At 39.1% G+C, this 12,429-nt stretch overlaps 1 protein-coding gene across 2 annotated transcripts; it reads left to right on the forward strand.

The window, feature by feature from the left end:
• Positions 1 to 625: 625 nt before the first annotated feature.
• LOC130186052 (uncharacterized) lies at positions 626 to 6,437 on the forward strand. 2 transcript variants are annotated; one of them, XM_056402764.1, is made up of 3 exons: positions 626 to 692; positions 802 to 959; positions 3,343 to 6,437. In XM_056402764.1, the coding sequence occupies exons 2-3, from the start codon at positions 823 to 825 to the stop codon at positions 5,996 to 5,998; spliced, it is 2,793 nt and encodes a 930-aa protein (XP_056258739.1). In that variant the 5' UTR covers positions 626 to 692; positions 802 to 822; the 3' UTR covers positions 5,999 to 6,437. The 2 variants fall into 2 exon arrangements, with proteins under 2 accessions (XP_056258739.1, XP_056258740.1); XM_056402765.1 differs by lacking the exon at positions 626 to 692 and having other exon boundaries at positions 720 to 959.
• Positions 6,438 to 12,429: the final 5,992 nt, after the last annotated feature.

Consider the following 12,429-nt stretch of genomic DNA (forward strand, 5'->3'; position numbering starts at 1 on the left):
AGAAATGTTAAGCACTGCAGACCACACCCCCCAAAGTTCCTGAATCTTTGGAAAGTACTACCCCCTGACCAGGTACCTTTTTGGGGGTTGATCAATTACAACCGAACTAAATTTAGGTCTGGTGGAAATGCACATAGTTCCTCAAAAGGTTCCTGGGGAAACCTGCAGTGGAAACGCAGCTTTATTCCGTTTTTACAATCAAATTTAATGGCATCGAAAAATAGCAACTTAAAATGAGTGGTGGGGTCCTACATGAACATGAAGATTTTCTGCTGAAGTTACAACCATTTATCAGTTTTAGTTGACTTGCGTGTGCATTTCTCTCTGGACTCTTGTGGATGCGGTTCATATGGAAAAAATAATGTCACATTTTCAATCAGACTGCACAGACACAACACCAACTCTAATTGTTCACTTTTTAGTCATGAATATTTAATGTTAAAAATATGTGAAAGTTTTTAAAATGCAATTTCAGGCCAGTTATATGATATGTACATATGGTGACAGATCATTAACAGCAATGTTACAGAGAAGGTGCTAGATCTTCCAAAGTGTTTGTGTGTTGGAAGGTGTTATATTTCTAGTTAGGACAGCCCCCTCAACGTCTATCAGAAGGTTAATGACTCTCAGAGTTGCAGTATGTGGGAGCAGAGCTATCTGGAGCGTCTGCACACAGAGATCATCACTATAAGGTACATCACCTTTGCCTCTGCAGTGTGACAAAATTGATTGGCCTCCAAAGTGAGACAAAAAGTGGATATAATTATAATTCTTTTTAAAAATCTTTTTTTCTGTGTGAAGGGGTTTTGAAACAATTTGAAGATGTCTAGTGAGAAGAACCCTGAGGTGGCTGGCTGCGACGCCTCCATCATGAAGAACGTCTGGGAGATCAGGCTGAGAGAATACGGACAGAAAATGCAGCTGGAGCAGAAACGGATGGAGAAGAGTGCATTGCCCTCGTAAGGACTGAAACTGTTTGTCTTTCTGTGGGCAGGCTGTATGTAGTCTTAAATATAAGTACTTGGTCTTTATGAGTTCTTAAATTCCACATAAATGTGTGTGTGTGTGTGTTGGGCGTGGGGGTGGGGTGGGTTATAACGTTTTGGTCTGTCTCAGACCACAAGGCCAACAAGACACCCCAACATAAGCATTTTTGTCTGAATTTCTATATTTCAATCTATTTTATAATGTATTCATAGTGATTTAGAATGACCTTCAGCAGGTTGTAGCTTCCTTGCATTCCCTAGTAAAAATAAATTCATAAATAAATCACAGAATCACTTATACTTCAGCCACCTGATGCTTGACACTGAAATTTTGCTGAAATATTCCAGATTTTGTCTTAAAAAGGTCAAAAATAAATAAATAAATAAACTACTAAGTTGCCAGTTTTTATACCTGCAATAAGTCCTACCTCCATGAAGGTTAAGCTGTTTAATTTTATTTGAAACTGTTTATGATTCTGAACTGTCCTGCATGATACCAACAGGTGTTTGCATTATTTAGTCCAGTCCATTTATATCACTGAGGTTAAGCTAAATAACAGAAACACCTCTGAGTTTCAACATAAACTTTAACTTTCATGAAGAACAATTTAGTGCACAACTGTTGTATTCGACTGCATTAGTTTTAGCTCTGTGTTCCTAATAAACTGACAATTGCATGTATTTGGCAAGGTGTGAACTCAAAAGCACAACTCACAGGCAGGGCAGCTGAGCAAAACAGACATCAAAATCCAAAAAGTAATAACAAAAAAAACAAGACATGCAATAACAGAAGACGGTTAGAATGCTACAGCTGAAGGCAGATATATACAGTGTGTTATAGATAGTGGAGAGTTGATGAGGGGATTGGACGTGAACAGGGAGGAGATGACAGGTTCTGTGTTTAGAGGTGAAGTTAATGACTGATACAAATGTTTTGGGCTTCTTTTGCCTAAAATTTATTCTAACCATCACGTATGAATAGAAACATCTCTGGGATCACTTTATTCTGCTAACATAAGATTCTTGCATTCAGAGAGGTGAAAATTAAGCTGTCCTGCAAAGGAAATTGCACACTGAAAGGTTAGGCAGTTAATTCAGAAACCAGAGCTCGGACAGTAGGTACATGTACTAAAAGTGAATTATATGTGATGACCTTTTGGGCAACTTTGGCTGCTGAACAGATTTAGTGGGAGGAGTAATAAATACCTGAACAAAGTGACACAAATATTTTACAGCTGACACTGAACACTAAAGAAGGGCAGCTCAGGATAGAATTACTGTACATGAAGCAGAAAATACAACGTTTTCTCATGGAGCCCTGTGCACATGCCAATCTGTTCAATGACACAATTTATTTAGTGTGTAAAAGTAAAACGGTGACATGCAAGGATGATCGCCAGCGCAACTTACAGACCATCTAATTCTAGAGACATGAATAGGTTATCAGAATATCCACAAAGACCCATCAGGACAAGAGCTGCCCAAGAGCAGAATCTTTTCACCATCTCTTTGTGGTTTTGTAATCTGTTGGATGGTATAGAATGACAATGGCCATCTTCATTAAAATATCTTGCAAGTCTGCTTGTTTTCACAATTTATTGAAGCCAATGTGGGCATGTGAGAAGGTAAATCACCTCAACAGATGTGCAGTCACTGATGATTTACGTTTTGTTTGTAGTGTGACTTGTGAATGTGGCCCTGTGGTGAGAAAACGAGCAGGGTCGGGGAACAGTAGTTTATCTTTAGAGACTCTTGTTTTTTTGTCAGTGTGCTGACAGTTTTTCTATGAATGGGACTGTTGATTTTAGCCACACACACACTGAAATTATCTTTTGAAAAGCCTGTATTCAAGAGTGCAATCCCTGTAACAATTCTCAATTCTAAATATAAACAGTACAGTGATACTGTCATATATACTGGTGCCCTTACACCTCTGAACTTGCTCCATGGATATAAATAAATCACACATGCTTGAACCCAGCAACAAACTCCTCCTACATTACTAGACTATACTGTACAAAGTATGAGGGTTTGACCAACATTAGCTCCTGAAAGCTGAGACTGACCCCTTTCTCTTTTAGTGGCGTGGTCTTCAGATGGTGATGTAAGTCTATCATATTGGACACAGATTCCTAACATATCCTTTTGCAATATTGATGTAACACTTGACATGATAATCACTTAAGGGGAAAAAAGCTGTCACCAGTGCAAGAATGAGGTCACCATGAAAGATTTACACATTTCCTAGAAGTTAATGTGAGATGAAGATTAGTCATATTATCTATGTATGGACTGATGACTTGTATCTTATACATTCTGTCTTATATATTTTTTTCTTATATATTTGTTTCAACAGCATTAACCAGGACTGGGCAAATCGTACTACAGCCAAACTGCGAAAATACAAAAGGGTGGAAAGGAAAACTAAACCCACTGAGACTCAGGAAGACAGCAATATCTGGAAGAGCAAGCAACCCCAGGTTCCTCCTACTCTTCCTTGTGGTGCAGGTGCAGGTCCAGGTCCACTCAGCCAATCAGGCCAGAGCAGAGGCTTGCCCACTCAAGCCTTGAACTACAAGGACAAAAAGGGGCAGCACAAGAATTTCAACAGGTTACAGTTACTCATGTTCATCACCCAGACTCAACCTTCTGCTATGCTGTGGGGAAAGTCATGGAAGTACAACAAATCTTTGCCATCACCAGCAGAGGGCATTACAGCTAGATCAGACTGGAGCCAGTGCTGGATGTTTGCTACCCAGCAACCTTACTCTGAAGCAGGCAAGCCTTGGCCAAACAGGCCCAACATGATGGACCCTCGCAGTCTTCATCTCTGGAAGAAACCTGACCACAGTGTGATAGAATCAGAACTAAACTTAAGTCTTCCCACTGAGGAGTGGCATATGTCCTGGAGAAAATCCAACAAAAACAATAAGGAGGATACATCTTCTGTAAATAGAGAGAGCATTGGATACTTCACCCTATTGCTGGAAACTGAGCACCACTCAGCCTTATGCTCATCAGAGTGGAGCGAGTCATGGAGATCCACCAAGCAAGCAAGTCAGCAGGAACATATTACTGTTCCAAATGATGGTTTAATTGATGAATCTATTGCTAATAAGCAAGATAAGAATAGTGAAATGAGCTTCAGGTGGGAAGAATGTTGGAGGCTTGTCAACCATCATGGGTGCAACAAATCCCAGTTGTCTCAAGTTCAAAGATCTCCCAGCCCAAAATGGTCTAATCCATGGACAGCCACTATGGTGGTTTTAAACAACCACAAGAATTCTGATCCCTCTGGGAGGCAAGATCCCAGTGATACCTATGATGATTTCTCTGAGTGGAGCGAGTCATGGCAGGTGACCAAAAACATATCAAAACCATGTGAAGAAATAGAGAAAGTCCTAAAGGCCTACCCACCCAGGATGGAGACTGCTGTGGAAGCTGAGATGGTGGAAGAGAAACCAAAGGAGCCTTATTCAACTTCAGAGAAAGCAGACCCATACTATGAGCAACTGAAACATAATATTATATATCAGTCAAAGACAGAATTCACCCAATTTCAGCAGCTTCTTCTGAAACAGGTGGAAAATGTCTTGTCCTCAGAATGGAGGGACTCCTGGAAGACACTGAAAAATAGAATGAGGGTAGAGAGAAGAAGAATAAAGCCTGACCCTTTGAGGCCTTTCAGAATGTCATTGAACAGGGCAAACATGAAGTTCACTACCTCAGAGTGGAAAGACTCATGGAAATTCATCTTTCAGTCTCTGCGTCAGGAACCTGAACTCTGGCAGCAGGATTGGTCCACCACACCCCAAATCCGAGTAGATTGGGCAAGGGACCAGAAAAACTTTGCAACTTTGGAACTCTCTAAGAACGGGCCATCTGTGGAGCGGAGTTGGGGAGAATCATGGAGGTTCTCAAGGCACCAGTACCAATCAGAACCTGAGCAGGGTAATGCACAAACCAGCCAAGAAAGGTCAAGTATGGCCTTCCACAATTCTGATGATTCATGGACTCAGAAGAAGTATGTTAGGTCAGCTTCTGAATGGCGGGCAGCCTGGATGGTCTCAGAAAGTCAATTCCACCATGATAAACCCTACCTGACCCAGTGGAGGGAAGCATGGAAGTGGTCAGTCTTCCATGCAGAGCACTGGATTGAGCAGGTGCTTAGAGACAACTTGATGGAGGACGTATTGGAGATCCAACCCCTAAAAAAGAAGATTTCCTTGCAGAGAGCCAAAGCTAGAATGAGCCCGTCTTTTGACAACCAAATGTTCAGGGAAAGATACTCTGAGAAACAGTGGAGTGCCTCATGGAGAGCTGGGTCACTTCTGAACCATCAAATGAATCATTATGTCTCTTCAGAAACACCTGGGAAAAAAATAAACAACGCCACTCAGCAGCAACATGCCATTAACAGTGAGCATAGATCTAAGTGGGGAAGGTCATTCAGACTTGCCAACCCCATGCCCCATGTGGAAAAACCCTGGGTGGAGTCCTCTCCTAACCCATGCCACTATACAGTTATGTGGTCAAGAGAAAATGACATACAAAACAAAATCAACAAGAGCTTTAACAAAAACCCTGCAATCCTCAGGCTTTGGGGAAACTCCCATCAGTTCCTGCAGGGTGCCAGTGTAGAGATCAAAGACAAAAGTAAGTCTAAGGAGCCTGTTGACCCTAGGGTGATTATAACAAAGAAGACCAAAATAAGTAGATATCTGTACTCCAATATTAAAATGGAGAAACAGTCAGAGAGGAAGTGGGCAGGATGCCACCTTTTGGGTAAAACCCAACCACGTCCCAGGAGAGGCTCTGCTTCGGTAAAGAAGCTTAAGATGGAGGATGAAACTGAAGACAAGTTCTTTGAAGAGTGGGTAGAATCTTGGAGGCTTTTGGTCCAGCCTGGTAGTCTGAAAAAGATACCAATGAAGTCACTTGCAAGTTGGGCTGAGTCATGGAAGTTTCTCCTTCAACCATACCAGCCAATGAATGACCCTAAGGCCAAATAAAAGGCATGGATCAGTCAACTTTCAGGTCAGACAGATCAGGTAGAACATTTTCTTCAGGTTATGAGATGTTAACTGATATTTTCACTTTCACATTTTAAGTGCTAATGTTCATTGTAGTAGAAAATGATCATTTGAACATAATGAGTAAATATATTTTTCTCTATTCTCTTGTTCAGGAGCACACACACATTGTCGAACCACCTGTTAAAATAATAACCAGAACTGTTAATTATAATGTCAGGGAAAGCAAAAGATAGGATGAAATAGTTGAAGAAGGCAACTGCAAGTTGAGTTTTGAATTTTGATGTTGAAAGGTTTGTAATAGTTATGATGGAAGGACAAATGTACATGAAAGGCATTGTTATGTGATGTATGTGTGGATGTGAGGTCATTTACTGTATTTTGATTGAAGGATATAAAACATCTGGACTTGTGTTCATTTCTGCATTGAACCACAATTTTACCTACCTATCTATCTATCTATCTATCTATCTATCTATCTATCTATCTATCTATCTATCTATCTATCTATCTATCTATCTATCTATCTATCTATCCAACTATCTATCTTATTTACATGAAAATAATTTCAAGACTTAAATGATGCAGTATGTTCATCAATAGTTTTGTGGTTATGGCCTCAGAAAACATGGATTTAAATATGAAATATTTCTACATAACGTTTATAATTCATGACTAAATAAGCAATAATGAAAGTTAAAGTTTTTAAATTTAAAGCTTCTGTGTTAGTGCTCCTGCTGCTTCTCCAAACTGGGAGTGCACTGATTTGAATCTAGTAGGTAAAACAAGGAGTAGTTTTTGACATGATTTAAAGGCTGGATGTGTATGCACAAATCAACAACCTGAAAGAAGGACAGAGGTTCAGACTCTCAGGTGATCAATTTGATAGTGGCTTCTAAAAGGGGAGTTGGTTCAAACTGAGAAGCGGGGTTCTTACAGGTTTTTAAACATTTATTTTCTTGTAACATTTCTTGTTTAAGATCAATAGCTTATTGCTTTCACGATAAACAAAAAATATGCAAATATTTCAATCACAAAAGACACAGACCATTAAAATACAATAAGAAGTGAACTATAATGAATACAACAATGAGCACACACAATAAATGAATAAAAGATAAGGATAACATTCTTCAACATTCCTTAAAAATCACATCAATTGTAAACATATAGTTTTTTAAAATATTGGGTTTCAGTCAAGCTCTTTATGTGTGTATGTGTGAGTGCACGTGTGCATATTGTTGGGTCCATTAGGAGCACGTTTGGTTATTAACTAGAAATTCTGAATATCACTGAAAAAACATTGATTTACAACTTTTAAATTATTAATCAGTATTAGAAAATTCCAGGGAAATTTTGAGTGCCACAGGGGCTACTGCCGGGATGAGTACATTATTTATTTCCAGTGTTCAAAAGTCACCCTGATCATATTCTGGTTTTGAGAAATGTCTTGATATAAAACAATGTCACATCCCTCCATCATGTATTATGTGGGAAATATCTCATATTCTGTGTTGTTTTTTTTTGATAAAACAAGAGGCAACATGTCTTCAAACTGGCACTTAAAGGGTTAAAATCCTGAAAACTAATAAACATTTGGTTGGTTTGAGCAGAAATGAAGTGGTTTTAAGAGATGTATACAAAAAAAAAAAGCAGAAAAAAATATTGATATATGATGATTTTATAGCATTTTCTTTGTGTGTCCTTTTTTGGACGCGAGGAACCCCAGAGGGTACAAAATGTGTTACCAGTGTATAATAGACCTGTAACAGTAACTGACATTAGATTTTAAAAATATGTCAAAAAAGACACTTTCTTGCAGAAATCCATACCTTCAGCTTTAACACAGCCAAAATGATCAGCAAATCAAAAAAGAAAAGTGAAGAAAATGTCCAAAAAAGGACAAAGGGACCCCTGAGGGGATTTCTGCAAGAGTGCGAAGCAGTAAAAAATAACCTTTATTTTTATTTTTAACTCGAGCTCACGGCCAAACCGTAAAAAGGAGACAAATAATTCTTTCTGAAAATGTAGACATAGTTGTTGGGATTCATAAAATGTAACTTTGACAGGCAGGGTCTGCACAAAATTTAAACGGGGGTGCCGAGTCCGGCAGCAATACCTGTCTCACTCTCATTGACACCTAATGTAATCGTCTTTTTTTTTCAAAAGAATCTCACTCTGTCTTCGCACTGAGCTTACTCACTCATTTTAAGGAATATCTGAATAAAAAAAAAAGTATCGTTATTTTAGTTATATATCATTAACAATGGTTGTTTCTAAAAAATATTTCATATATCATTACTTTCACTTGCGTCTTGCGAATTTTCAACTATTCAATTTCATTACAATACCATATTGTCAATCCATTTTGTGTGTATGTAACTCTGCCCTTTTTGTTATGTGAATAGTAAATTTATACAAATGTTTAATAAAATTGAATGACTTTAATGTTGTCGTTCTTTCATCAACTTGTAACAATCACCTTTACTCATTAATGTGTTATGAGTTATAGAAAAATTCATATGAGCTGGTTTATAATTTGCAAACAGCAAAAACATTGCAAACATATAAATTAGCCGATCAATTTATGATGTACGATTCATCGCTTTCCATCGTTGGTGTTGCGTTCCTTCGTGTAGGTTCAGTGTCGTCAAGCTGGCAACCTGTGCCTGTTGTCCAATTCCTTAGGTGGTAGTGTCGCAAAAAACTATGGTCCTGAAACTGCGGACCTGAAACAGTCTCCAGTTCTGCAGGAACACCCATACTTGCTTCGTATCAGTGTTACATATTGTTCCTTTAATGCCACTGCATAAATTTACGAGAATACGTTTCTTCCCTGTTACTGGTCAGGTGGGCATGGGTATTGAAGGGAATGGGAAAACCCCCAACATCCCCTCTTTGACTGGAGTAGTGGGAAGAGTTACAGTCTGTAAGTATTTGGACAGTTACACATATTTTGTGTGCCTCAGCACATTCAAGGCAGCTGTGTGTCATTTCATCATTAGTTCATGCACAAAAGAGCTTACATGAGTTACCTTTGAGGTTGAGGTGGAGTTCTCTGTCAATATGAGGAGTAAAAAGGTGACCATACAAGTGAAAAAGATAATAATGAGGCTATAGATTGTTGTTTTGCAACATTCAGCAGAGCCTTTTGTGATGACACAGTAAGTCAAGATGGCATTTCATGATTCAGCAGGACAACCATCCTGAACATAAAAAGAAATAAAAAGATAAAAAAGAGCATCAAATAGCTTTTCAGGGTGAAGAGGTGGAATATTATTAACTGGCTGAGTCAGTCACCTGATCTCAGTCTGACTGAGCTCCACCTGCTGAAGACCAGCAGACACCCCACAATAAGCAGAGCTGAAGTGGGCTGCAGTGAAGGTCTGGGAGAGCATCACCAGGGAAGATACAACACGTCTGCTGATGTCTATGGGTCCTAGACTTCAGGCATTTAATGGCTGCAAAGGACTTTCTTCAAAATATTAATTATGGTTTTATTTGACCTAATGTGTCTCTGTCCAAATACACTTGAACCTGAACACGTTGAGCACTGTGTTTAAAGGGTTATATTTCCCACACTGTACTGGTGTAAACCTGCTCTGATGAATGTGACTTGCACTTTAATGTAGTGTCCATTGAATGTGCTGAAGCTCAGAGCTTGAAGAACAGAAAATGTGTAACTATACTTACATTACAGACTGTACTTTCTGCAGTAAAAGTCTGGTTTATTTTCTCACACAATATGATAGATAACTGAGGCTGAATGGATGTGAAACCCTCCCTCCTGACTCAAGGTCTAATTAAACTATATATCTGAGGATGTAGCACAGTGGTGCTTTAAACTCAATACTTACATCAACATGCCAACATGTTCACACTGACATGCTGATGATTAGCATATCTAATGTTTATCATGCTTATCATCATGTTAGCCTACAACTTGCATTTATATTATTTATTTGTACAGACGTGGATAATAGGAATGTCATTAGTTTTGCAGGTATTTGGTCATAAACAAAGGTAGTGGCTAAGATCGGGGTGAAATCTGATTTCAGCTCATTATAAGGAGTGGGGTGAGAGGGAGAAACGAGAAAATTATGAATGGAAGCGGAATACAGATAGTCTTCCTGATTGAACTTATGCTAAGCTTCATTAAAATTCATCCTGAGGGGGGCATGAATGGTGCTACCAAATTTAAAATGCAGTTCATCCAATAGTTGTTGAGTCATTTCAGTGAAAGCGATAAATGTCAGTCTGTTGGTGGCACTGGAGGAAAATTTAGGGGACCATGAAAATTTATCCTCTGGGGACATTGAATGTTAGCTCAAGAATTCATGACAACCCATCAAATAGTTGTAGAGATATTTCATGATGCTGGCGAAAATAACTAAAAAGAACAAAGAGAAACGTACAAGCTTGTGGACAAAAATGAAAGGAGAGAAGTTAATTGCAAACCCCCACCGCTAATGTTGAGATGAAGCTACAGGAGATTCCTGTGGTAAGGAACACTGACAAGTTAATTTACAGTGAGGATAAATATTGCAGAACCAAAATTTCCTCCTAATATGTAGCTGTATTGGGTCTGATGGCAGCTGTCAGCAATCCAGCCTATGTATACATGTTATCCTAATATTATCTCATGTAAGCACCTGGAAATGTAACTATGGTCTCAGGGTAGATTCCTCCACTTTGACTCAAAGTGCTTGGTGTAAAAATAGAGGTGAAGCATGGTTGAAACCTGCCTGGTCTGCAGCTCAAGTCGACCTGCTGCAGTTTTCAGTGATCAGCAGCAGGGTGATCTGAGGATCCTGTTACAGGTAAAGGGGTCTCTTGCTCCTGGGTGACCTCACAGAAAATGACCTGCAAACAGAAGCAGTACCAGCTCTCCCATTTTAGTAGGAGTTCAGTGAGTCACATTTACCTGTATTTACATCTGCAGTTTAGCACACTTCTCCAGGTTCTGTGTGTTCAGGGTTCTCAAAAGAATCAAGATGTATAAACATGAAGTCACGTGGACTGACATTAATGGACAGTTTTGGTGATGTCACCCTGTATCATCAATCCCACATATACATGTCAGGTAAAATCCAAACACATTTTATTCTGCTGAGTCATGCTGCACTGACCCATGTGGCCTTATTTATCATCTCTGTAGGTGGTGAAGAAATAGTTGTCAGGCTATCCAAGCTCCTAAAAATTAAATGGAAAAATGTTTTAACCTTCAAGGTCTCCATGCTAACATCCACGTGAATAAAAAATATTGCATATAGAGGGAAAAATAACAGCTCCAATGACAATCAGGAGAGCACATGATATTGACAAAAACCTTTATCCCAAAATGATTTACTATGTATGTATTGTCCTAACAAGACCAAAAGGCTACAGACATGTTAACAGCTTTTTGAAGCTGTACCCATACACAGTGGTGCTTTGAGCTAAATATTACCATCAGCATGCTAACACAATCACAATAGCTGTGGCCCAATTCAGGGGCTGCATCCTTGAGAGGCTGCAATTGAGGACCAACTGCGTCACAGTGGACTAGACTGTCCCATTTCAGAGGCTCCTTCAAATGCAGCTGAGAGCTTTTCCTGGGCAGTCAAGGATCAACGAACAACTGTGTGGCCCAACCTATCCCAAGATTCATTACACACCAGTAATGAAAGCAAACAACACTGACAGAAAGCCTGAGGATTACACTGTTAAATGTAAGTATTGGGTTTCACCTCCGTTCAACAGCTAACGGCTCAGAAAAACTCTAGCTAACTCTTGTGTTAAAACCAAGTGCTTTAAACCTGAAGTTTTAGTGAAAGAAAAGTGCGCGTTTTCAAAGTTGCTATACGAAAGGAGCCATGCTTTGAGACACAATGGTAAAGGCAGGCACAGCTGGTGACAACAGATCATGTCCTCTTAAGAATGCAGCCAGGATACACCACTTTGCAAAGTTCTGATCCTGTGTCCCTGAGCAAATTGTTCATTGTTACATCCAAAGTATGTTAAAAATTTCTTTTCATCATTTTTGATTACTCATCTTGAACTCAGTCAGACAGATACTGTATCAATTAGAAAGTGTGTCTGGATGTAAGTAGCCAAAAACTTTGACCTCTTTCTCCTGATCTAAAAACAAGGGTTGCAAAAGCACACACATTTTGACAAATTCAATTTAAACCCCTCTCACATATTCCATTTAACTTGGAAATATATTACATTACATAAAATAAAGACGCTCTAACTGCTGTTACAGCATGACGTATAGCAGCAAGTGTTTCAGCTGCATCTGTCTCAACATGCATCTGACAGCTCAGACATCAATTTCATCAACCCAGCTTTTTACACAGGCTGCATATGTTTACACTTCAGGTCTATTTTCCTGTGTTTTATGTGCGTCATTACAGCGATTTCGTACT

Source organism: Seriola aureovittata, chromosome 18 (genome assembly GCF_021018895.1).
Source record: "Seriola aureovittata isolate HTS-2021-v1 ecotype China chromosome 18, ASM2101889v1, whole genome shotgun sequence".
Taxonomy (NCBI): domain Eukaryota; kingdom Metazoa; phylum Chordata; class Actinopteri; order Carangiformes; family Carangidae; genus Seriola; species Seriola aureovittata.

Bases quoted from the DNA above. Each gene is read 5' to 3' on its own strand.
- LOC130186052 (XM_056402764.1), top strand. From the start codon at position 823: ATGTCTAGTGAGAAGAACCCTGAGGTGGCTGGCTGCGACGCCTCCATC. The intron at 960-3,342 runs GTAAGGACTGAA...TTGTTTCAACAG, and splicing joins GAGAAGAGTGCATTGCCCTC to CATTAACCAGGACTGGGCAA.